The 26,445-nt window shown below is 56.7% G+C and overlaps 3 gene segments (V, D, J or C); all 3 read left to right on the top strand.

Moving 5' to 3' along the window:
• LOC124098272 (immunoglobulin heavy constant alpha 2-like) overlaps positions 1–26,445 on the top strand; it is a 123,486-nt gene that overhangs the window by 67,888 nt on the left and 29,153 nt on the right.
• Positions 836–21,235, top strand: LOC124098273 (Ig gamma-2 chain C region-like). The segment is given in 6 exon segments: positions 836–944; positions 17,973–18,407; positions 19,639–19,929; positions 20,227–20,268; positions 20,383–20,712; positions 20,824–21,235. Coding segments are annotated over 6 exon segments (1,530 nt in total).
• Positions 22,370–25,833, top strand: LOC124098305 (immunoglobulin heavy constant gamma 1-like; the record flags this gene model as incomplete). The annotated part of the segment is given in 2 exon segments: positions 22,370–22,519; positions 23,613–25,833. Coding segments are annotated over 2 exon segments (234 nt in total), but the record flags the coding sequence as incomplete, so codon positions are not given.

Raw genomic sequence — 26,445 nt, 5'->3', positions numbered from 1 at the left:
ACCTCAACTCTCGGCCCACAGAGGCTGCAATGTCGAGTGGAGCTCTGCACACCTGCAGACTGCACACCTGCCTGGCCCAGCCCCTGCAGACCCCAGGGACCATCACAGGGTTGGGTCTTCCTGTCTGTGAACATGGAGTACCTCCCCACGGAGATCATTCTTGGTTTCTTTCATCAGAGTTCTATAGTTATATATACATATCTTGCACATTTCTGTTTAAATTTATAACTAAGTTTTTCAAGTTTTGGTGCTGATATAAATGACACTCTTCTATTTCAAATTCTAAATGTTCCATGATGATATATATAAAATACATTGACTTTAAATGTTAAACTTTTATCCATCAACATAGGTGAATGTGCATTAGTCCTAGGAGATTTTTGCCAGTTCTTTGCATCCCGCACGCAGAAGTGGGCTTACCCAGGGACAAAGGCCACTCTGTATTCCCACCAGAACTTGTGCCTTCCCTCTCTTCTCACAGTCCCTAACCAGGCCTCCCAGTGCAGCACTGGGAGCAACACTATGGAGGGCCTTGCTCTTGACCTTGGGGAGACGGCATGAGGTTCCCGGCCACTGTCAAACAAGGGCTTCTGGAAAGAGCCTCTAACAGTTTGAGTACATCATTCTCTATCCAAAGTTTGCAGAGAGTTTTATGATAAATCATGTTGCATTTTATCAAACATATTTTCTTCATTTATTGATAAAAACACAGGATTTTTCTTCCTCAGCCAATTGATGTGATGGATTATCTAAAACGATTGTTGCGTATCTAATCTTGCTGTAGTAGTCAATTTCTAGATAAGCAGAACCAAATGGAAATATAGATGAGATAGAGATGGAGATGGAGCTAGACAAGGAGATGGACATGAAGATGGAGGGGGAGGTAGAGATGGAGATGGAGAAAAACAAGGAGATGGACATGAAGATGAAAAAGGAAATGGAGGGTTGATGGAGATGGGGGGGAGATGGAGATGGAGCTGAGATAGAGGGGAGATGAAGATGAAGGGGTAGAAAAAATGGAGATGTAAGGAAATATGAGGGAGAGATCATGATGGAAATGGAGATGGAGAAGAGATGGAAGGTGGGTAAGATGGAGATGAGGATGGAGATGGAAGGGAGATAGAGATGGAGGGGAGATGGGGATAAAGAGGAGATGGAAATGGAAGTGTAGATGGAGAAGGAGATTAGATGGAGATGGAGATGGGGGATGAAGATGGAGATGGAGGGGGGATGGAGATGGAGATGGAGGGGGGATGGAGATGGAGGGGGAGATGGAGATGGAGATGGAGGGGGAGATGGAGATGGAGATGGAGGGGGGATGGAGATGGAGGGGGAGATGGAGATGGAAGTCTAAGAGGAGATGGAGATGGAGATAAATAGGTGATGGAGATGGGGATGGAGGGGAGATAGAGGGGGATGGGAGATGGAGATGGAGATGGGGGATGAAGATGGAGATGGAGGGGGGATGGAGATGGAGATAGAGATGGAGATGGAGATGAAGATGGAGATGTAAGAGGAGATGGAGATGAAGATGGAGATGTAAGAGGAGATGGAGATGAAGGGGGAGATGGAGATGGAAGGGAAGATGGAGAGGAGGGGGGAGATGGAGATGGAAGGGAAGATGGAGAGGAGGGGGGAGGGGAGATGGAGAGGGAGATGGAGATGGAAGTCTAAGGAAAGTTGGAGATGGAGACGGGGTAGGAAGGAGAGATAGAAATGGAGGGGGAAATAGAAATGGAGATGGGGATGGAGGGCAAGATGGAGATGAAGGAGGAGGGGGATACAGAGATGGGGTGAAAGAGGTGATGGAAAAGGAAGGGGAGATGGAGTTGGAGATGGATATGAGGAGACGAAGGTTGAGGGTCTGGTGGATATGGTGGAAGAGTTTGACATGGAGATGGAAGGGGAATGGAGATGGAGGGGGAGATGGAGATGGAGATGAAGGGGGAGATGGAGATAAAGATGAAGATGGAGATGTAAGAGGAGATGGAGATGAAGGGGGAGATGGAGATGGAAGGGAAGATGGAGTGGAAGGGGGAGGGGAGATGGAGAGGGAGATGGAGATGGAAGTCTAAGAGGAGATGGGGATGGAGATGAATAGGTGATGGAGATGGGGATGGAGGGGAGATAGAAGGGGATGGGAGATGGAGATGGAAGGGAAGATGGAAAGGAGGGGGGATGGGAAATGGAGATGCAAGTCTAAGGGAGATGGAGATGGAGAAGAATAGGTGATGGAGATGGGGATGGAGGGGAGATGGAGGGGGGGAATGGGAGATGGAGATGAAGATGGAGATGGAAGTCTAAGGGGAGATGGAGATGGAAGTCTAAGGGGAGATGGAGATGGAAGTCTAAGGGGAGATGGAGATGGAAGTCTAAGGGAGATGGAGATGGAGAAGAATAGGTGATGGAGATGGGGATGGAGGGGAGATGGAGGGGGGGGAATGGGAGATGGAGAGGGAGATGGAGATGGAAGTCTAAGGGGAGATGGAGATGGAAGTCTAAGGGGAGATGGAGATGGAAGTCTAAGGGGAGATGGAGATGGAAGTCTAAGGGGAGATGGAGATGGAAGTCTAAGGGGAGATGGAGATGGAAGTCTAAGGGGAGATGGAGATGGAAGTCTAAGGGGAGATGGAGATGGAAGTCTAAGGGGAGATGGAGATGGAAGTCTAAGGGGAGATGGAGATGGAGATAAATAGGTGATGGAGATGGGGATGGAGGGGAGATGGAGGGGGGGGAATGGGAGATGGAGATGGAGATGGAGATGGAGATGGGGATGGAGGTGGTAATGAAGATGAAGGGGAGATGGAGTTGGAAAAGGTAGAGAGGTCTTAAGAAATCATCACCAGTGTCATAGTGTCTGGGAAGTCTGAACCCTCCCAGGAGGCCAGTAGTCTGACCCAGTGGAACAGCTGATCCTCCAGCCAAAGTCCAGAGACATGGGGATCTCCCTGGGGCCTCAGCCTGTCTTCTCCTACAGTCTTCAGTGATGGAAAGGCCCGCATCGACTATGGAGGATGCTCGGCTTTACTCAGTTGACTGACTTAAACGTCAAGCACATCTGAAAACCTGAAGAACACAGATCTGGGTACCCAGGCCTCGAGGATTAACACACAAATCACCCACCACGTCTGCACACCTGGAAGCTCACAAAGAATAGAATTTTTATACCTTGTTGACTCAAGTTGCCAGCACTTTGTTGTCATCAGACTTCACATTGTCAATATTGATGCTGTACCTTGAGGCCAGGGGAGGCTGCAGGAACTGGCTCAGGAGAGGGAGGGAGCCACAGGAGCTGGAGTCGGGGCTGGGAGGCTGTGGGTCCTGCTCAGGCCTGGGCCCAACCTGCTGAAGCTTGGGGTTGGCCTTCTGCCCCCTTCAGCCTGCAGCTCTGGGCCAAGACATTGAAACCCACACATGAGCCATTTCATTTGGCTGCTAGCTTCCTTCACCAGGGAACTGGAAGGAGGAGGTTGGCTCAGAGGGGAAATAGCAGCTTTGGAAGTTAAGAATGTGTAAATCATAGAGAAAATCCTACTATACACAGAGTGTTGAAGAGACCCACTTCTTCTAGACCCCCAACGGTAACAGGCAGCACCCCTAAGGTTTTCAATGACAAAGTTGGTGACAAACGTCTGAGTCCGTGGTGAGGCCTTTCCATCCATGGTGCTGCCAGAGGTAAGTTATTCGCTTTTAAAAATAAAGACATGGCCATGAGTAATCAAAGAAATAGGCAGTTAGGAAAGCTGCCGAGGAAAGGTTGTTGTGTCTGGCTAGTGAAAGCCATGGATGCTAAGTCAACTAAATTTCTGAGCATATATATTGCCAGAGAAGCCACAGGCATGGCTTCTGGAAGCCCGCGCTTATTTAGCTCAGTGGGTAGTGGCTGCCAAGCTGCTGGGTCCTCACTTCAGATGTCAGGGACAGAGCAGGCTCTGTCTTTTGTGCGACTGTCACAAAGCACCTGAGGGTGGTCATTTATAAGACATAGAAATGTACTCTTTAAGGTTCTGGAAAATGAGAAGTCCAAGACAAAGGGCCAGCACCTGGTGAGGCCTGCTTGCTGCACCCTGCCGTTGAGGAAGGCAGACGGGGAAGAGGGCAGTGGGAGAGAGGGCAGGCTTTCCCTGTCATAACAGGCCTGCTCCCAGAACGAGGGAGCATCTGTCCCTGGAGCCCGAAAGGTCTCATCACCCCCAGGCCCACCTCTGAATACTGGTGCCATGTGACTTACCCTTCAACAAGAATTTTGGAAGGCACGTTGGAGCCACAGCAACAGCCCCACACCCGGGCAGGGGCTCCACGTGATCTCCAGCAGGATCTCAGGGGTCCCATATGCTGCGTAAAGGTCCCGCTCGTCTGCCCCCAGAGGGAGTGATCACAGCCGTTACCTGACAGCGGTCACAGCTGTGCATCATGGAGGTCAGGGGAGGTGGGCATGGGCGCCAGGACCTACCTATTTCATGGCCCATAAGCCACATCCCACCCAGATCTGATGGACAGCTCTAGGGCACATGACCTCAGTGCCCTGAGTAAACCCAAGCCACTCCCAGGCCCAGCCTAAAACTTTCCCTGCTGCCCTCTGCCCACTTAAGAGGGTACTGGGTCACAGAGGGACCACAAAGAGCAGGGTCCTCCCCATCTAGGATGGCCTACCTCAGACCAGGACAGGAGCATTAATTGAGGGGCTGATAAATGTAATGTGGGAGGTCTCCAGGGGACCAGGGTGAGTGCTGGGGAGACCTGCCTGCACCACCCCAGCTCACACCAGGGTCAATACTCAGGAGGTCTCCAGGGGAGCAGGGTGTGGGCTGGGGAGACCTGCCTGCACCACCCCAGCTCACACCAGGAGCAATACTCAGGAGGTCTCCAGGGGAACAGGGTGTGGGCTGGGGAGACCTGCCTGCACCACCCCAGCTCACACCAGGAGCAATACTCAGGAGGTCTCCAGGGGAACAGGGTGTGGGCTGGGGAGACCTGCCTGCACCACCCCAGCTCACACCAGGATCAATACTCAGGAGGTCTCCAGGGGAGCAGGGTGTGGGCTGGGGAGACCTGCCTGCACCACCCCAGCTCAGGCCAGGATCAATACTCAGGAGGTCTCCAGGGGAACAGGGTGTGGGCTGGGGAGACCTGCCTGCACCACCCCAGCGCAGGCCAGGAGCAATACTCAGGAGGTCTCCAGGGGAACAGGGTGTGGGCTGGGGAGACCTGCCTGCACCACCCCAGCTCACACCAGAAGCAATATTCAGGAGGTCTCCAGGGGAGCAGGGTGTGGGCTGGGGAGACCTGCCTGCACCACCTCAGCTCACACCAGGAGCAATACTCAGGAGGTCTCCAGGGGAACAGAGTGTGGGCTGGGGAGACCTGCCTGCACCACCCCAGCTCACACCAGGAGCAATACTCAGGTGGTCTCCAGGGGAGCAGGGTGTGGGCTGGGGAGACCTGCCTGCACCACCCCAGCTCACACCAGGAGCAATATTCAGGAGGTCTCCAGGGGAGCAGGGTGAGGGCTGGGGAGACCTGCCTGCACCACCCCAGCTCACACCAGGAGCAATATTCAGGAGGTCTCCAGTGGAGCAGGGTGTGGGCTGGGGAGACCTGCCTGCACCACCCCAGCTCAGGCCAGGAGCAATACTCAGGAGGTCTCCAGGGGAACAGGGTGTGGGCTGGGGAGACCTGCCTGCACCACCCCAGCTCAGGCCAGGAGCAATACTCAGGAGGTCTCCAGGGGAGCAGGGTGTGGGCTGGGGAGACCTGCCTGCACCACCCCATCTCAGAAGGGCAACAGCACCTGACAGGCAGAAAATCTCGGACTGCAGAGACACCTGGAAAAACTCGGTGGTGGGTCAGGCCCCAGAGAGCTGGACCATAAGGGACAAGGGTGGTGACGCAAGGATCAGCAACTCCCTGGCCAGTGTGCGGGAACACCAAGGACAGCAGGCACCCAGTGCCTCTGAAGTCCAAGGAAAGGAAGACAACTATCACCACGCTGGTGGAACCAGGGGCAGGGGCCACGCCTGAGTCCAGCAACTCAGGAGGCTGAGACAGGAGGATCACAAGGTGCAGGCCAACCTCAGCAAGGTAGCAAGACCCCATCTCAAAGTAAAAACAAACAGAACTGGGACTGTAGCTCAGTGGCACAGCACCCCTCAGCTCATCCCCACTACCACAGGGAAGAAGCCGCTGGTTGCATGAGGATTAATGGAGACACCCCAACTCTAACCCCTGGTACACCCTGGAATAAGATGGGGTTGTCTCTGGGGAGGGTCTCCTGAAACACCAGGGCTCCAGGGAATCCTGCAGACACTGGCAGAGAGGAGGGCAGCTGGGATGCAGAGAGCAAGACTAGGTCAGGGTCCCCTTGCTGGTTGGCTCCCAGCACCTGGAACAGGGCCACGCGCCCCCGAGGAGCTCATCGGAGGAGGTTCTCCCTGAAGTCATCAGCTCTCCCCTGCTCGTGGAGGCTGAGAGTTGGGTTTCTATTGCCCCCGACCAGCATGGGCAGCTAAACTAGGGTCACTCGAGAGAATTTCCTAAGTTATCAAATAAAACACAGACACACAATTTACCTTTAATTTAAGCCCCGGGACGGCTCCCTGCCCTCGGCCTCAAGCTCCCCAAAAGGGAGAGCGACGAATGTCACAAGAGGCTGGCGAGAGAGAGCAAGCATATTCAGGAGGGCTCTTTTATTAGGGGACTCTGATTCTTTAGAAATTTCCATCCAGTAAAGGTCAAGAGGGACGGGGTTACAATGACAGGTAAGGTAACTTGACCCCTGAGCTGTAGGAAGGCACGTCTACGCATGATCACACATTGTGTGACATTTTTACGACTTCCACGATGGGGCCACCTTCTAGGGCCATTGATGTGGCCAGATCATGGGAAGTGACTGACAGGGCCTCAACCAATCAGAGAAGGAAAATGCTGGTCACATGATATGACAGCCCCCCACATGTTCCCCCTTTTTTCTTTGAAAGAGCAGCTGATGTGTCATTTTTCGAGTCCCCAAATCCTTGTTTTGAAGACTCACCATCCTACAATCACAATACAAAAGAGAATTAACAGCAAAAGAACAATACAAGAATATACCATGCAGAGTGTTTCAGAATGTTTCCAGGGTTAAAGCCATTTAATTCTTTTAATATTTGATTAGCTATGGAAGTAGTATCCAAAAAATCAATCTTACTTTTTTGTATATCTTGAATATGATGATGGAGCTCCCAAAGATCCAAGCTGTTATTATTATTTTGCCAAATACCCAACAAATGGTTTTTATTCCTCTCCCAATCCCATAGGGAAGCATTGTTTTTGGCCACAGTAACACACACATACTTATAGCTAGTGTGACATTTAAGCCTTTCCTTGAACTTCAAAGCCAAAAGTGTTTATGAACTGGGAAAAGTTTCTGCCCTGTTGCGCTGGGACTCGCAGTATCACACCATGTGGCCATTTTTCCCACAGTTAAAACACTGCCCATGAGAATGGCATCCCTGGGATTGGGGCTGAAGCACCTGCTTTAAAGCCATGGTGAGCATAAAACCTTGCAATTGGTCAGACCGACGTCTGCCCAAAGGCGAACCAAGTCTGAGATGGTCCCCTTTTTCCTATGAGGTTGGAGGATGTCCTGGAAGACCTTATTTGCATTCTCAAATGCAACCTGCTTATCAATGATCCCACAGGTACCTGAGTCCACAACTGACCTGTTAGCTGCTTGGTACAAGCGTGCTACAAAGTCGGAGAACAGTTCTTCTGAGCCCTGTTGTATCTTAGTCAAAGCTAGATTAGACTGGTCCTGGGAAGAGATTTGCTGCCCTGCCTTCTTTGCACATGAAGTAATCTGATCATAAACCACTAAATCATAGTTTACCTGCCTCTCTAAATCTGCAAACTCACCCGTTCCCATCAACATCTCCAAAGGAGTCTCAAGATCTGTCTCCTGTTTCTCTCAGCCTGCTCGGTACAGAAATCTGTCCAGTGAGACCGTCAGAGAAGATATTCACCGCCATCAGACAAGCTCTGGCCATGGACACCCAGTCACTGAGTGGAAGAGGTTCTTGGCAAACCGAGTTGAGCAAGCTCTTACAAATGGTGAAGGAGGGCCATAAGTACCACAAGCATTTTTTAATTTTTCTAAGGTTTTAAAGGGAATTAGCATGTGCACAGACATGCTGGTTGTGCTCGTTAACCTTTCAAAAACTGGAAAAAGCTGAAAACCTGTAATATCTTCCCCCGCTTCCTGCGCCCTCCTGAGTCCACATTGTAATGGTATAAGCATAGCCATGGCCAATTCAGAGTGTCGATTAAAGCCCGTTCTCCCAGCTGAAAATGGCTGAATTCAGACGCGGGTGCCAGTCCAGCTAAACACAACCTAGCAAAATTCTCCTCCATTTCCTCTTTGCCATCAAACTGAGTCCCCTCTGACTGGGACTCTTTGTCTGTCTCCTGCTCATTCTGTTCTTCTCCATTTTGAATTTGCCTCACAGAGCTCTGGTCAGGACTAGTTTCCTCTGTGGAACACGCCCCTCGGGGCCCCTCTGAATTTTTCTCCAGTGGGATTCAACTGAAACTGAATTTTTGGTTTTAAGTCTTGCCTAAAGCAATCTGCCTGCTGGGTGGCAGATTGAGTGAAATTTGATTCACTCTCAGCCCAATATGGAAAGAGAAAAAATTTTCAAAAAAACAGCCTCTGGCTATTTTTCCTGCTCTATGCTCTTAACTTGTCTCTGAAGTCCTTTTAAAAGGTCTTCTGGGGGCCATTGACCATGATCTACATCATCAAAATGACACATTTCTAATGCAGTCCAGACCTTCTGAACACTGTCTGTTGTACTTCTAGACAGTTCTGCAAAACGCCAGCCTTTATACAGTTTCCTTCCTAGTCTCTCCCAAGAACGTACATCTGGTGAATCTTGCTCACAAAACCATGGACACCTCGCTAACCGTTCTCAGGAACTGTGCTAGCTGCCTCTTTCTCACTTGCTTTGATTTCCAGTTAATTATAGTTTCCAAAATTGTTAAATACATCTCTTTATCTGAAGATATGGAACTTCCCATGATAAATCTTTAATGTCCTTAGTTATAAAATGGTCTGCTTCCTTTGTGACCCCTCAAAAAATTTCACGGTGCAATAACTTTCTATAGCACGTTTCCTCAATCAACCTGGAAATTCCGCTTGAGAAGCCCCACGTTGGGCGCCAATTACTGCACCCGACAAGTGCAGTTACCTAAACTAAGGGTCGCTCAAGTGAATTTCCTAAGATATCAAATAAAACACAGACACAAAATTCACCTTTAATTTAAGCCCAGGAACAGCTCCCCTGCCCTCAGGCTCAAGCTTGTCAAATGAGAGAGGAGGAATGTCACTGAGACGAGAGAGAGAGAGAGAGAGAGAGAGAGAGAGAGAGAGAGAGAGAACATTCAGGAGTGGCCTTTTATTAGGGAGACTCTGATTGTTTAGAAATTTCCATCCAATAAAGCTCAACAGGGGCAGGGTAACAAGGACAGGTAAGGTAACTCGACCCTGGGGCTGTGGGATGGCACACCTTCACATGAACACACATTTGGCAACATTTTTATGACTTCCAAGATGGGGGTCGCCATCTAGGGCCACTTGATGTGGCCAGATCACAGGAAGTGACCAACAGGACCTCCACTAATCAGAGAAGAAAAATGCTGGTCACATGGCATGGTGGCCTCCCACAGGTTTCCACATGTCCACCCCAGCTAAATCAACTGACCACAGCACCTATTCCAGTCAGCTTCTCACCACCCTGACCAAAAGAACTAGCAAGAACAACTAGAGGAGGGAAAGTTCACTTGGGCTCACAGTTTCCGAGGTCTCATCTATAGATTGCCGGCTCCATTGCTCTGGGCCTGAGTCAGGAAGATCCTCAGGGCTAAGGACATGGCATGAGAGAGCAGCTCAGGATGTAGCCATCAGGAAGCAGAGAGCCTCCACTCCCAGGTACATCACGTAAATCCAAACCCCACACCCCAGTGCCCACCTCCTCCAGCCACACCCACCAGCCTTCAGCCACCCCAGATAATCCCATCATGGATGAATTTGCTGCTTGGATTAAGGCTCTCCTCACCCAATCCTTTCCCCTCTGAACCTTCTCACATCGGCTCAGACGTGAGCTTTGGGAGGACGCTTCACATCCAGACCAGGACACTCAGGTCACACAGATTGGGGAGAGAACCCTGCCTCCCCCACATTTGCTGGTCTTCAGATACCACCCCCAGCCCCCTGAGAGCCCAGGGAGAAGACGGAGGACAGAGTGTTGGCCGTCCCAACCCACCACACGGGCCAGGAGGCCAGCCGGGGACCTTCCAGGGACCTCCCGGGGACCTAGGAGGCAATGCGCAGTGGCCTTGCAAGTCTGAAGAAAACACACTGCTAACTCAGAATCCTGCCCCAGCCGGGGACAGAGTGGCAAGGAGGGTGGCCATGAGGCAGATGGGCAAGGTCTCCAGGCATCTCCTGCAGGCGCCTTTTTCGGCTTCAAGGCAAGCTCCATGTCCATCAGGAATCCAGACACAGGGCCTCCAGAGCCCACCAGCAGAACAGCCAGCACTGGCCACTGCCCTCAGGCCACACAGGCACACTGGTCTTCTCCAGCACTCGGGACTCTCTCCATCGCAGACCACCAGCTGGACCCCAGGCCTTGGAGAATGCGAGAGGCCCAGAGACCTACATGACCGTCACCTTTCCAACCAGGAAGGAGTGAAGGGGAGTCAGCAGAAGGGTCTGGAACCAGGGGAACGTGGAGCCTGCACAAGACGCTCTTGCACAGCCGCGGTGAGGGGGAGACCAGAAGGGACACCAGAGGAAGCTCTGAGCAGGGCAGGAGACTGGACCCGGGGAGGAGGCCTGTGCAGCTGGAGAGGGAGAGAGGGTGCGGGGGAGAGCCCCCCAGAAAGCCCCGGGGCTCAGTGCTCACACCAGCTGTCAGGACAGTGGGAGGAGCTACCTGTCCATCAGAGGCCTGAGCAGAGGGGCATAGCAGGGCCAGGGAGTCGGCGCCACGCCCCAGGCCCACCGCACAGTGAGAGGGCTCCCTCATCCGCTGTCCACCACGAAGCCCTCCGCAGCCTGCCCAGCTGTGGCTCAGATGGGCCAGGCCTGTCTCTGGCAGCAGCAGGCCTGGCGGCGTCCACATGGTGCTGACCCTGGACGAGCAGATGCAAGAGTTGTGGGACACCCTGGCCTCCACAGGAAGTAAGAGGCAGGCCTGGGAGGCCAGCACGTCTGCCCCCATGTGGACACCCTCAGACTCCCCCCTGGAAAGCCTGGTGGGGCCATGGGAGGGGCACAGCCAGGACCCCAGGACGCAGCCTCCAGCAGGGTGCAAAGCCTCCTGGGAGGACACAGGGCACCGCCACGCAGCTCTGGAGAGTAGCCACATGGGGTGCAGCCAGCTAAGACCCAGGGGGGCTGCCTGAGGCCTGGGGCCTCCACACTCAGAGACACAGAGATGCCAGGCTCTGAGCTTCGGGGTTGGCGCCTGCCCTGTGGGTTTAGTCGGCCCCGTCTCTACCCAGCCACTGCATCCACAATTAATGAAACTCAGTCACACCTATGAGGGGCTCTCAGTCCACCAAACTGGGTCACATTGGCAACTGTGCTCTCCAGAGGTCCACACATGAGAGTGGAAGAGAAATCCCTTCCAGCAAATACGTAAAACCCAACAACGAAAACAAGACATAGGAGAGAGCCAACTAGGCCAACACCTGCCAGGTCGTGATCCACCAGAAAATGTCCCCAAGGGCTGTGGCCGGGCTCAGGGAGAGCTTGCCCATCAGCTGTGAGACACGGGGCTGGATCCTCAGCACTACATAAAAATAAACACATAAAATAAAGGCATTCGGTCCACCGACAACTACAAAAATTTTTGATGACCGTAAAAATATTGACGTACGTGAAATATCAGATAAGGAATTCAGAAGAATTATTATGAAAATGTTCAATGAATTCCAACAGAGCACAGAAGAACAACTGAATGAATTAAGGAAGTAAATACAGAATGTAAATGAGAAATTCAATAAGGATATAGAAATATTGAAAAGACCCAAACTGAAATCATGGGAATAAAAGACACAATAGATCAAGTAAAATCTTCATGTGAAAGTCTCTCTGTTGAGTAGACCATGGTGAAGACAGAATCTCAGAGCTGGAATACAACGTGGTCAGCCTTGAACATTCAGACAGCATAAAAGAAAAAAAATACTTAAACATGGTGAGAACATACAAGAACTCCGGGACACCATGAGGACATGGGTGTAAGGATCATCGGAATTGAGGGGGCTCTGAGATGCAGGGGAATGCAATGGACAAGCTCCTCAGGAATATGATGACAGAAAACCTTCCCAACCTTCAGAAGGAGATGCACATCCAGATCCAGGAAGCACTCAGAACCCCAAACAGCGGCTGGCTGTAGCTCAGTGGCAGAGCGCCTGCCTAGCACCTGGGAGGCCCTGAGTCTGATCTCAGTCCACGTAAAAACAAGTACACAAAAGAAAGGTGTTTCGCCCACCTACAACTAAAAAATCTTTTAAAAGAACAAAAAATATATAAGATCAAAGAAGAACCTCTGCACACCAGATATAATTAAATGGCCTAACACAGACAGCAAGGATAGAATTTTAAAGGCCTCAAGGGAAAAGAAAAGGCCAACTCACTTTTACAGAACAGCCAATCAGAAGCACTTGTGATTTCTCAGCACAGACTCTCCACTCAAGGAGGGCTTGGAATGGTGTGCTCCAAGCCCTCCAATAAAGTACCTGCCAACCAAGCCTGCTGTGGAAACCAAAGCTGTCACTCAAAATTGAAAATGAAACTAAACCTCCCAGAATTGAAAAGAATTCATGAACTATTAGACTAGCACTACAGAACTCAGTCAAAGAAATACTGCACACAGAAAAATAAAAACCAAACCCAGAGTTCACAAAAGAACAAATCTCATTTGAAGGTAGCTAAGCAAATGAGAAACAGAACCAAATTAAGCATGATAAATACATCAAATGTTAATAAACATCTTTCTAGTGACATTGAAGGAAAATGGTCTCCACTCTCCAATTAAAAGACAGAGCTGGCAGAACGCCCAGGGACCTGGCCCAGCCCTCCTCTGCACCCAGACACATGTTGTTTGCAAGAGATGCACCTTAGAGGCAAAGACAGCCACAGGCTGAAAGGGAAAGGTTGGAAACTGACACACCAAGGAAAAGGAGCCCCAAAACAAGCAGGAGTAGCTACTCCCGTAGCTGACAGAGCAGATTTCACCCCAGGGTTAACCAGAAGAGACTAAGAAGGTCGCTTCATATTGGTAAAGGGAACAATCCAAGAAGAAGATATAACAATAATAAATATTTCCCCCCAAATATGGGTGCGACTTTTACATAAAAGTCATACTTCTCAAATGGAAGCCCCCGATAGGTCCCAGCGTGATAATACCAGGGGATTTCAACACACCTCTCTCCCCATTAGATAGGTCACCCGGACATAAACTCAGTAAAGACCGTTTGGACCTGGAAAATATTATAAATCAAATGAAACTGACAGACATCTGTAGCATATTTCATCCAACAACAGCTGAACACACTTTCTCTCAGTGGGTCATGGACTTCTCCAAAATAGCCAGGGACCCCAAGGAGCCCCAAGCCCCTTTCTTCCCTTCCCACCAGCTTGCTCCCGCCAGTCCCAGGGCCCCCACGCTCCTCCTGCTCTGGAGGATCTGGGTTCTCCCAAGGAAGAGCTGTCTGCAGAGAGGTCCAGGGAGAAGCAGCCACCAGAACCAGGCTGGGGTCAGAGGGTCAGGGGGCTGCCCAGGTACTGAGGGGTCCCAGTCTCCAGGGAGGCAGTCAGGGTGGAGGGCCTAACTGCACAGCCGCGGGCCAGCCCCAGGCAGGAGCACAGAGCAGCAGGTGGGATTGGGCCTCCCCCTTCTCCCCTGGGACCCAAGGGCACTGCTCCCCACCACCACATGCCCACACGAGAGGGCCTCAGCCAGGTGAACCCCCTCACCCTCCGACCCAGAAAAGGGAACTTAGGGAAGTGTGCATGCCACCAGTTTCAGTCCTGTTCTTAGTCTCTGCAGGGCGGGGGCGGGGAGGGACTTGCACCTCTGGGGACAACAGCCGTGACACCTGGGAGCACAGGACAGAGTAGAGTGGGTGGCAGTAAGGGGCCAGAGCAGGAAGGGCTGGCAAGCGCCCTTCAAGGCCCCACAAGGTGAGTGGGGTTGGCAGGGAGAGGAGGCCACAGGAGGAGAGGACATGGAGCCTGGGCCACAGTGGCCCTTCAGGACCCAGCATCCCACAGGCCACGGGATGTGGGAGGGAGCAAGAGCACAGCCCCCACACAGAGGGCCCCGCACAGCACCCAGGGGTCTGCCTTAGAAAGTGCCAACCAGTGAGGGACAGGAACCAGGGGCAGGGCACTGCCAGGCCACCAGAGCTGGACACACGTCCTACTCACGGACATGAGGGGATGGGGCAGGAGGGGGTCAGAGGAACAACATGGCCTCTCCTAGAGACTGTGGGTATGAGGCAGAGCTAAGGGGAACTCAAGGAGGCAGGGCCAGGGCAGCTTCCAGAGCCAGGTGCAGAGGAAGCCTGGAGCACAGGGACACAGGGTCCAGGCCTCCTCCAGGGGCAGGGCAGGGCCAGCGGGCTCTGCTGGACACAGCTGGCTGGAGAGAGGATGGGAGCCTCGGGGGCTCTGGGAGCAAGGCCAGCCCTGGGAAGAGGGTGAGGCCAGAGGAGGACCCAGCCTCCACTGAGGGAGAGTGGGGTGGGACGAGGCAGCTCTGGGCTCAGGGACCTGGGCAGAGCAGGTGCACGTGAGCTGGGCAGGTGGGGTGCCTGAGAGTCGTGAGCCACCCAGGAGCCACCCCTGGGACCAGGGTCCAAGCTGACACAGGTGAGCTGGGGAAAGCAGGGATGCTGAGGGACCTGGGCAGTCCCGCGGCTCAGAGAACCAAGGGAGAGCAGCTACAGGAGAGCTGGGCAGTGGAGTGCTGGAAGGCTGGGGAAGCCCAGGGCGCAGGGCACCAGGGGCAGAGCATCTGAAGGTGAGCTGGGGCAGGTGGGGGGGCTGGAGGTGCCTGGGAAGCCCCAGGAGCTCAGGGGACCTGGGCAGAGCATCTGAAGGTGAGCTGGGACAGGTGGGGGGGCTGGAGGTGACCGGGAAGCCCCAGGAGCTCAGGGGACCTGGGCAGAGCACTTACAGGTGAGCTGGGGCAGGTGTGGGGGCTGGAGGTGCCTGGGAAGCCCCAGGAGCTCAGGGGACCTGGGCAGAGCATCTGAAGGTGAGCTGGGGCAGGTGTGGGGGCTGGAGGTGACCGGGAAGCCCCAGGAGCTCAGGGGACCTGGGCAGAGCACTTACAGGTAGAGCTGGGACAGGTGGGGGTGCTGGAGGTGACCGGGAAGCCCCAGGAGCTCAGGGGACCTGGGCAGAGCACTTACAGGTAGAGCTGGGACAGGTGGGGGGGCTGGAGGTGCCTGGGAAGCCCCAGGAGCTCAGGGGACCTGGGCAGAGCATCTGAAGGTGAGCTGGGACAGGTGGGGGGGCTGGAGGTGACCGGGAAGCCCCAGGAGCTCAGGGGACCTGGGCAGAGCACTTACAGGTGAGCTGGGGCAGGTGGGGGGCTGGAGGTGACCGGGAAGCCCCAGGAGCTCAGGGGACCTGGGCAGAGCACTTACAGGTGAGCTGGGGCAGGTGGGGTGCTGGAGGTGACCGGGAAGCCCCAGGAGCTCAGAGGACCTGGACAGAGCACTTACAGTTGAGCTGGGGCAGGTGGGGTACTGGAGGTGACCAGGAAGCCCCAGGAGCTCAGGGGACCTGGGCAGAACACTCACAGGTAAGCTGGGACAGGTGGGGTGCTGGAGGTGCCCAGGAAGCCCAAGGAGCTCAGGGGACCTGGGCAGAGCACTTACAGGTGAGCTGGGGCAGGTGGGGTACTGGAGGTGACCAGGAAGCCCCAGGAGCTCAGGGGACCTGGGCAGAACACTCACAGGTAAGCTGGGCAGGTGGGGGTGCTGGAGGTGGCCAGGAAGCCTCAGGAGCTCAGAGGACCTGGGAAGAGCTCTTACAGATGAGCTGGGGCAGGTTGGGGTACATGAGATGCTGGGAAGCCCCAGGAGCTCAGGGGACCTGGGCAGAGCCTTTACAGGTGACCTGGGCAGGTGGGAGTGCTTGGGAACCTGAGATGCCCCAGGAGCTCAGGGAATCTGGGCAAAACACTTACAGGTGAGCTGGAGAGGTGGGGTGCTGGAGGTGTCTGGGAAGCCCCAGGAGCTTCGGGGACCTGGGCAGAGCAGTTACTGGTGAGCGGGGGAGGTGGGGTGCTGGTGGAGCCAGGAAAGTTCCAGGAGCTCAGGGACCTGGGCAGAGCAGTTACGGTGAGCTGGGGCAAGCACAGTGCTGGAGGTGTCTGGGAAGCCCCAGGAGCTCAGGGAGCCAGGGGCAGAGAAACTACTGGTGAACTTGGCCATTGATAGTGCTGGAAGGGCTTAGGAAGCCCCAGGAGCTCAAGGGACCTGGACAGAGCAGTTCCAGGTGAGCTGAGGCAGGTTGGGGTGCTTAAAGTGACTGGGGAGCCCCAGAAGCTCAGAGGACCTGGACAGAGCACTTACTGTTAAGCTGGGGAATGTGGGGGTGCTGAAGGTGCCCGGGAAACCTGAGGAGCTCAGAAGACCTGGGCAGAGCAGTCACAGGTGAGCTGGGGCAAGTGGGGATGCAGGAGGAGCCAGGAACGCCCTAGAGCTTTGGGTGACTGGGCAGAGCAGCTGTGGGTGAGCTGGGACAGATGGGGGTGCTAGAGGTGCCTGGGAAGCCCCATGAGCTCAGGGGACCTGGACAGAGCAGTTACAGGTGAGCTAGGGGATGCAGAGGTGCTAAAGGTACCAGGGAAGAACCAGGAGCTCAGGGGACAAGGGGCAGAATAGCTGTGTGTGATTTGGGGCAGGTGGGGTTCTGTAGGTACCCGGGAAGTCCCAGGAGCTCAGGGTAACTTGGCAGAGCAGTTGCAGCTTAGCTGGGGCAGGTGGGGGTGCTGGAGGTGCCCGGGAAGCCCCAGGAGCTCAGGGTAACTTGGTAGAGCAGTTACAGCTTACTTGGACAGGTGGGGTGCTGGAGGTGCCCGGGAAGCTCCAGGAGGTCAGGGTAACTTGTCAGAGCAGTTGCAGCTTAGCTGGGGGGGTTGGTGGTTCTGGAGGGGCCCGGGAAGCCCCAGGAAGTAAGAGTAACTTGGCAGAGCAGTTGCAGCTAAGCTAGGGCAGGTGCAGGTGCTGGAGGTGCCTGGGAAGCCTCAGGAGGTAAGAGTAACTTGGCAGAGCAGTTACAGCTTACTTGGACAGGTGGGGTGCTAGACGGGCCCGGGAAGCCCCAGGAGCTCAGGGTAACTTGGCAGAGCAGTTGCAGCTTAGCTGGGGCAGGTGGGGTTCTGGAGGTGTCCGGGAAGCCCCAGGAGCTCAGGGGACCAGAACATAACAGTTACAGGTGAGCTGGGGCAGGTCGGGGAGCACTCTGTCTGCTGACATTCCCAGAACTCAGGGGAACAGACAATAGCCACAGTGTCCTAGAGCAGGTGGGCGACCAGGGCAATCCCAGAGGTAGAGTCTGAAGGGTCCAGCTACAGGGTCCCTGGGTCCCTGCAGGAGCTGAGCAGATGCAGGTTAACAGGGGCTGAGGAGGGTTTGCAGAGCCCAGGGCGGGGACCTTTTGAGCAGAGGACAGCACAGGAAGCAGAAGCAAAGCACCAGGGGCAAAGCATCCTGCACAGGCCAGTGGGGCAGCAGGTGAGCAAGGGCAGGCCAGGAGTGGCCAGCAAGGGGCTCTGGGCATCCAGAGCACACAGCACAGGGCTGTGCAGGCAGCCCCACTGAGCTCGGGAGGCTAGAAGGGGCTCAGCGCCCACGGCTGCTGTGCTCTGAGCTGGCCAGGAGTGGGCAGGGCCACGGGGTGCAGGGCTGAGGGGGGGCTGCAGAGGGCTGCCCAGAGCAGAGAGCAGGGCTGAGGTGTGCTGAGTTCAAGGTGGGAGGGAGCCAGAAGGGGACAGGAGCTCAGGGAAGCAGCCGTCGGCTGACTGCTGGGAAGAGACTGAGCTTCCAGAACCTGGTGCTTACAGGACAGCTGACCAGGCAGAGCGAAGGGAGCAGGGAAGCTTCCAGAACTGGGAGCAACGGGGGAGGTCGGGGGGTCACAGAGTCCAGGAGCTCATCCAGGAGGGCTCTGCTGGGAAGAGTAGGCCGAAGAGAGGATGGGTGCTTCCGGGCTCTGGAAGCAAACCAGTCCTGGGTGGGGGAGGCCAGCAGAGGGGCCAAGCTGGACGGATGGAGGGCAGAGTGGGCAGTAGGACCCCCAGGCGTTGGGCACCAGAGGCAGAACTGCCGCAGGAGAGCTGGGGCAGGTAGGTTGCTGGGGGACCTGGGCAGCCCAGGGAGATCAGGAACCTGCTGGTCTTGCCCTCCCACTGGCCCCAGATCACCCATCCTTGGTCTCCGGGGCTGTCCACATTCCTCCCTCCCCACAGCACAGGAGGACTGGCGGGAGCAAGCTGGTGGGAAGGGAAGAAGAAAGGGGCTTGGGGCTCCTTGGGGTCCCTGGCAAGGGGCAAGATGGGGCTACAGGGAGAACCAGTGCTGGCCCAGGAGGGCCAGGCTGGGGGAGAGGTCTCTGGGGCTGGCGCTCCCAGATGAGCAGATGGCAGCCCTGGCTGTGTGCCCAGGGCCTTGTGCTGAGGGCTGGGGGTCCTGGGCTGAGTCCCAAGGGCCCTGGGAAGGAAGGCTCGGGAGAGGTCGGGGCTCACAGGTGCCGTGGAGGCCAGGCCAGAGCTGCAGAGGGGCTCTGAGGGGCAGGCAAGAGGGCCAAGGAGAGTGCCCATGGTGCACCTCAGGAAGCAGGGCAGGGAGACCTGGGGAGGAAGGGTCCAGTGAGGAGCCAGAGCTCAGGGCTAGGGGGAGCCAATCAGGAGGGTCCCAGGGGCTGTCTCAGGGCAGGGCCTAGGGCCCAGGGCCAGGACCGAGGGCACTGGGTTGCTCAGAGCCAACTCCAAAACACCTGACCCTGCAGGGTTAGGTCCAAGGCCTGGGCTCTGGGCCGAGGTGCAGGGAGGAGAGCCCAGGCAGAGGTAGCCAACCCCACCCAGAGCAGGACTCCTCGGTAACAGTGGAGGGCACAGGGGACCTGAGAACAAGGCCACTAGTCAGGCCAGATGCCCACAGGAAGCACATGGGGACAGGGAGCTGGTGGGCCCAGCAGGACCAAGGTGGTACCCACCATGGGCAGAGCCCAGGAAGGGGCTGGGGGCCCCAGGGCCACACAGGTCCAGTGGTCATCAGATGCTAAAGGATCCGTGTGCAGCCTCTCCCACAGGGGCAGGGGGTGGCACACAGGGCTAACTGCACAGTTGGCTCTGTGTCCCTCTGGAAGCCCATCAGGAGAGGTCTGGCCTGGCCTGGGCATCCTTGAGGTGGGGGATCACCTAGGGAGGTAGGGCCTACCAGGTGGGTACCTGATGCCCACAAATCCAGACAACAGACCCTGCCTGATGCTTGGGGAGAGCCAAGGACAGCAGGCCTTCTGTGGGCCTGGGTCCATCTGCGTCCAGCACAGCTCACTCAGTATCTTCTCTCTTGCAGCTTCGACCACGGCCCCATCAGTCTTCCCCCTGGCCCCCAGCTCTAGGGACACATCTGGCTCCTCAGTGAACCTGGGCTGCCTGGTCAAGGGCTACTTCCCTGAGCCGGTGACCGTGACATGGAACTCAGGATCCCTGTCCAGTGGAGTCCGCACCTTCCCAGCTGTCCTGCAGTCAGGGCTCTACTCTGTCACCAGCATGGTGACTGTGCCCACCAGCACCTGGCCCAGCCAGACCGTCACCTGCAATGTAGCCCACCCGGCCAGCAGCACCAAGGTGGACAAGACCATTGGTAAGGGGACTGTCTGCACGGGGAGGGGTCCTCTGGAAGTCAGGCAGGTCTGTGCCACCTGGAGAACTCTGCCATGCCTCTCATGCTCAGGGAGAGTGCTCTGTCTCCACCAGGCCCAGGGCAGGCACAGTCTGGATGCCCACGTGTGGGCTCCTGGGCACTGGTCATAGGCCTGCCAAGAGCCATACCCAAGAGCAGCCTGGCCCTAACCTGAGCGCGCCCAGAGCCAAACTCACCCTGTCTCTGCGGGTGCCTTCCTCCCCCATATCTCAGTGACCCCATCCTTCTCTCCTGCAGCTCCCTGTGGTCGTGAACCTACCCCATGTCCACCATGTCCACGTAAGTCACCAGGCCTTGCCCTAAGCCGAAGGAGCGGGACGGGTGCCCAGAGAAGTCTCAGGCAGAGGGCAGGCCCCAGGTGCTGACCCGTGTCCTCCATCTCTCCCACACTAGCTCCTGAAATCCTGGGGGGACCATCCGTCTTCATCTTCCCCCCAAAGCCCAAGGACACGCTCATGATCTCCCTGACCCCCAAGGTCACATGCGTGGTGGTAGATGTGAGCCAGGATGACCCCGAGGTCCAGTTCAGCTGGTATGTAGACAACGTGGAGGTGAGCACAGCTGAGACGAAGCCACAGGAGAGGCAGTACAACAGCACATTCCGCGTGGTCAGTGTCCTCCCCATCAAGCACCAGGACTGGCTGAATGGCAAGAAGTTCAAGTGCAAGGTCAACAACAAAGCCCTGCCAGCCCCCATCGAGAGGACCATCTCCAAAGTCGCAGGTGGGAGAGGGCAGCGGGCAGGGCAGGACATGGGGCTGCCTGGTCACATGGAGCCTGGCTCGGCCCGCCACTGCCCTGTCAGTGACCTCTGTGCTGACCTCTGTTCCACAGGGCAACCCCGGGCGCCAGAGGTGTACGTCTTGCCCCCGGCCCAGGAGGAGCTGACCAAGAACACCGTCAGTCTGACCTGCTACATCCAAGGCTTCTACCCTGCCGACATCTCTGTGGAGTGGGAGAAACAGGGGCAGCCGGAGCAGGACTCCAAGACCACCGAGCCCGTCCTGGACTCCGACGGGACCTACTTCCTCTACAGCAAGCTCAGGGTGGACAGGAACAGATGGCAGCAAGGAGACCTCTACACATGCTCAGTGATGCACGAGGCTCTGCACAACCACTTCACCCAGAAGACCCTGTCCCGGTCCCCGGGTAAATGAGCCTGGCGAGTCCTCACCCCAGAGGACACTGTCACCTTCCCTCACCTGCCGCGTCAATAAAGCACCCAGCCTGCCCTGGGACCCTGTGAGACTATCCTGGTTCTTTCTGAGGCAGAGAGCTCTTGGCACGTCTGGGCTGTGGGCTGTCGGCCAGGCTGCCTCTGAGGCCCACGTTGTCACGGCTAGAGAGAGGGAGGGGTCCCACATGACCAGACCAGAGCCACTGTCTGCCCAGCTGGCTGGGGTTTGCCCCCGCAGGGCACGAGGCTCGGCCAGAGGCTAAGCCTCTCCCAGACCTTCCCCAGCCCCAGCAACTCTGGCTGATCAGGGAGATACCTCTCAGGAGCCCCCAGGAAAGGACACAGCCCCCCTGTCAGAGACTGTCCTTGTGTCCTGATTCCCTGTCCAAGGATCTCTCTGTGTCCGTGCAGGGGTTGACTAGCCATGGGAGTGGGGATAGGCCCTCCCTGCACTGCCCACCCCTGGGAACACCCACATCTGGCAGCCCTGAATGGCCCAAGGGAGGGACTGTCCAGAAAACCACACAGACACAGAGCCCAGACCCTTTGGACCAACCCACAGGGCACCTGCCCACACTCGTGCACACTGGGGCCTCACACGGGCAACATGCACACACCCAGAGCCAGCAAGTGTCCAGTCACTGAACACTCACAAGCACACGGGACCACCCACGGCCTCACACACTGACCAGCTCAGATCCCAGCCTCCTCTCAGGAGGCACCTACACCCAAGCCCTGACACACCCAGGCCCGACACCCACACGGACCCCCACACAGGCACACACCCCCTTACCACAAGATCCAGCTCCCTCCCCAGCGCAGACTGTCCCTGTAGCTGCGGCCACACCACGGACAGGCTCTGCCATCTCTCCAGCCCCTGGGCCTGGTCACCACTGAATAAGCAGGGGCCACACAGGCTACGGGGACATCCCTGCAGGGTCACAGGCCAGCGCTGCCTGGCCTGCCCCAGCACTGACGCCTGGAGCTCGCAGCAAGGAGCGCCCATGAAGTCCAGGCCACCGTCCACAGCCAGGGGGTCTGGATGAGCTGGGCCCCAGTGGGAGGAGCGGGGGGCTGAGGCCCACCAGAGAAGGCCACCAGGGAAACCTGGCCCCAGTCCGCGCACTGCTGGCCCAGCCCAGCGGCCCTTCTCCTGGCCCCCGGGAGGCAGCTCCCAGGTCCCACCTTGGCGCCACACACTGACCACCCCCTCCCTGTCCAGAGCTCAGCCTGGATGAGAACTGTACAGAGGCCCAGGACGGGGAGCTGGACGGGCTGTGGACGACCATCACCATCTTCATCAGCCTCTTCCTGCTCAGCGTGTGCTACAGTGCCACTGTCACTCTCTTCAAGGTCGGCCACACTGTCCCCGTGCTGTCCCCATGCCATCCCCCATGACACCACACTTCCCACAGTCGAGCGGTTCTCCTATGCTCTCCCACGCTGTCCCTGTGCCATCTCCACACTGACCCACGGTGTGTCCCATGCTGTCTCCATGCTGTCCCTGTGCCATCTCCACACTGTCCCACGATGTGTCCCATGCTGTCCCCACACTGTCCCTGTGCCATCTCCACACTGTCCCACGATGTGTCCCATGCTGTCCCCATGCTGTCCCCATACAATCTCCACACTGACCCACGGTGTGTCCCATGCTATCCCCATGCTGTCCCTGTGCCATCTCCACACTGTCCCATGGTCTGTCCCATGCTGTCCCCATGATGTCCCACATGCTGTGTCCCATGCTGTGTCCACTATGAGCTCCATGCTGTCCACCACACTTTTCCCAACGTGTCTCCACCCTGCTCCCCACCTGCCTCCACATCTCCCGACATTGTGACCAACCTGTCCTCCACCTGTCCCTACCCTGTACCCCACGCAATTACCCAAATTGTCCCCTACCCAATCCCTCACGCTGTCCTCTACCCTGTCCCACTGTCCCCACACTGTACACACCCTGTCCCCCACTGTCCTAACTTGTTGCCATCCTGTCCCCCAACTGTCCTCACACTGTCCCCCACCATATCCCCTCCATTATCTCCACCTTTTCCTCATTGTCTCACCTGTCCCCTACACTGTTCCAACCCTATTCCCCACACCATCCCCTGCTATCCTCACACTGTCCCCCACCTTGTCCCCCACCGTCCCAACCATGTCCCCAGACAGTTCCCACATTTCCCCCACAGCCCACACCCTGTCCCCCACATTGTCCCCCACCATCTCCATCCTGTCCTACATTGTCCCCAACCTGTCCCTGATAGTCCCCACCCTGTCCCCACACTCTCCCACCCTGTCCCCCACCATCCTCACCCTGTCCTCACCTTATCCCCCACTATCCCCATCTTGTCCCTCATTGTCTCCACCTTGTCCCCCACTGTCCCCACCCTGTCCCCTCACTGTCCACAGCTCTCCCTCAGGTGACTGTGGGCTCACCTGTGCTGTTCTACAGGTGAACTGGATCTTCTCCTCAGTGGTGGAGCTGAAGCCGACCATCGCCCCTGACTACAGGAACATGATCGGGCAGGGGGCCTAGGCCACCTCCTGCAAGGGGCCCAGGGCCTCCCAGACCCTGGAGGACCATCCATCATGGCCAGCAGCCTGGCTCCCCAGCCACACCTGCCCTTGGACCTCATTGCCCTCTGACCCTGCGACTCACTGACCCTGCAGCCCTGCTCCTGCCCTTTGGAGGACCTCTGGAGAGCAGGCTCTACCCCCAGACTTCAGCAGCCTGGACACAGACCACCCCTGGCCCAAGACACTGGACAGGGCCAGCAGGGGACATGTGCACCTCACCAGGACATCGCTGCCCTCAGGGGGAAAGCCACTCACCCGAGAGGAGGCCGAGGTCAGCTTGCTGAAGTCCACCAGGGCAGAGACAGCTTCGCACTGACCACTCCAGCCTCCCCACTGCAGGGTTTCTTGAGAGAGAAGGTGAAGTCCTCAGAACACTGAGTGGGGACCTCTCACCTGAGCTGGGAAGCTCTGGGCCAACACTCCCCAACAGGGGAGCTTCGGGAAGGGCTTCCTGCGGTCACTCAGATGGCCTTCACTCCCGCCCGTGCCGTGCCAAGCCCCATCTTGGGTCATTCTGCAAACCCCGAGTCTCTCTGGCTCCTGGGAAGCAGCCTCCTGTGTGATGGGGTCTCTGTGCACTGGCCCCTCCTTTGGCGCACCCGCTTCAGAGGTGGGGTTCTACCCACAGGACAGCACCTTGGACCCTCTCTGCATGGGAACAACTAGGGATGGGTCCAGGATGCCACTTCCCACAGTGGGACCCAGCTCCACACCAGGGAGACCACTCAGAAGGACCTGGGCACATGTGGCCATTCCGGGAGGCCTGGCGAGTGCTAGGGCAGAGACCACCTGAGAGGGTGGGCATCAGCCAGGTGTCCCTCTAGGAGAGCACTGGACAGTGTCCAGGCAGGCCAGGCATGGACTGAGGCTGCTGAGGGCACCAGGCAGGTGGGGCACAGGAGGCCAGGACACAGCCAGGCCACAGACGGCGGGTGGACCAGAGCCCCTCCAGAGAGCCCAGGGCCTGGGGAGCCATGGCTGGCGGGCAGTGACGACAGACAGAGGGCCCCAGGATCTGTTTGTGCCATCACTACTCAGGAGCGAACACCGAGTCAGAGTTTCCAGAGAGGAAAAGACACAACAAACAGCAGAGGGGCCTCCCCAGGTGGGCTCAGGGCAGTGGCCCAGGACCTGCACACTTCTGGATTTAATAGGAGAGAACAGAGGGTCCTCCCAGGGGGGCTCAGGACAGTGGCCCAGGACCTGCACACTTCTGGATTTAATAGGAGAGAACAGCAGGACCTCCCAGGGGGCTCAGAACAGTGGCCCAGGACCTGCACACTTCTGGATTTAATAGGAGAGAACAGAGGGGCCTCCCAGGGGGGCTCAGGACAGTGGCCCAGGACCTGCACACTTCTGGATTTAATAGGACAGAACAGAGGGACCTCCCAGGGGGGCTCAGGACAGTGGCCCAGGACCTGCACACTTCTGGCTTTAATAGGAGAGAACAGAGGGGCCTCCCAGGGGGGCTCAGGACAGTGACCCCAGGACCTGCACACTTCTGGCTTTAATAGGAGAGAAGAGCAGGACCTCCCAGGGGGGCTCAGGACAGTGGCCCAGGACCTGCACACTTCTGGATTTAATAGGACAGAACAGAGGGACCTCCCAGGGGGACTCAGGGCAGTGGCCCAGGACCTGCACACTTCTGGATTTAATAGGAGAGAACAGAGGGTCCTCCCAGGGGGGCTCAGGACAGTGGCCCAGGACCTGCACACTTCTGGATTTAATAGGAGAGAACAGAGGGTCCTCCCAGGGGGGCTCAGGACAGTGGCCCAGGACCTGCACACTTCTGGATTTAATAGGAGAGAACAGCAGGACCTCCCAGGGGGGCTCAGGACAGTGGCCCAGGACCTGCACACTTCTGGATTTAATAGGAGAGAACAGAGGGTCCTCCCAGGGGGGCTCAGGACAGTGGCCCAGGACCTGCACACTTCTGGCTTTTATAGGAGAGAACAGCAGGACCTCCCAGGGGGGCTCAGGACAGTGGCCAGGACCTGCACACTTCTGGCTTTGGTAGCTTTCTCCTTCTAGTTTACAGGAACCCCATAATGTCTTTTCAGGTTTTTTCAGAGTGACATTAAACATCCTTTAAACACCCTGTGCCTCTGTGCGCTGCTGTGTCCACCAGCCCCTCCATCATGCACGAGGGGAGGCCACAAGGCCAGGCCAGGCCTGTCCGGCCCTCCCTCCTGCAGCCTCACCCTGCCTGGCTGCCAGCCCTGCTCCCAAGGCCTTTCCTACATGCAGGCACCCTCCTCCCAGCTGGATGCTGCCTGTGCCTGAACAGGTCACTCTGGGGAGCCCTGGGAAGCAGGTGGCCAAGCAGGGTCTCCCCAGCTGGCCACACCAGGCAGGAAGTGTGCGTTCTGCACAGTCAGCTCTGGAAGCCGTGACAGGACGCAGGCTGGACGCTCCAGCAACAGACGCTATCTGCAGTGTCCCGGGGGCCAGGGCTCCTGGGTAGAGGCAGGGCAGGCCTGGGCCTCTCTCCCTGGCTTGCACTCACGGTCTTCTCCTGTGTCCACACAGGCTGTCCCCTGTGCCTGTGGGAGTCCTGGTCTCCTCTTCCGCAGACACAGTCCTAGGGCCTCAGGCCCACCCTGGTGAGCCCATCCCAGTGTGGCTCATCCTGAGGTCCTGGGTCACAACCTCAGCATGTGGGTGTGGAGGCACCACTCAGCCCACAACCACCCTGCCTCCTCTCTTGC

This window comes from Marmota monax, unplaced genomic scaffold (genome assembly GCF_021218885.2).
Source record: "Marmota monax isolate L192 unplaced genomic scaffold, Marmota_monax_Labrador192_F-V1.1 WCK01_AAM20220418_F8-fsc00190, whole genome shotgun sequence".
NCBI classification, from domain to species: domain Eukaryota; kingdom Metazoa; phylum Chordata; class Mammalia; order Rodentia; family Sciuridae; genus Marmota; species Marmota monax.
Note: the sequence above shows the minus strand (reverse complement) of the source record. Positions and strands in the feature narration are given on the sequence as shown.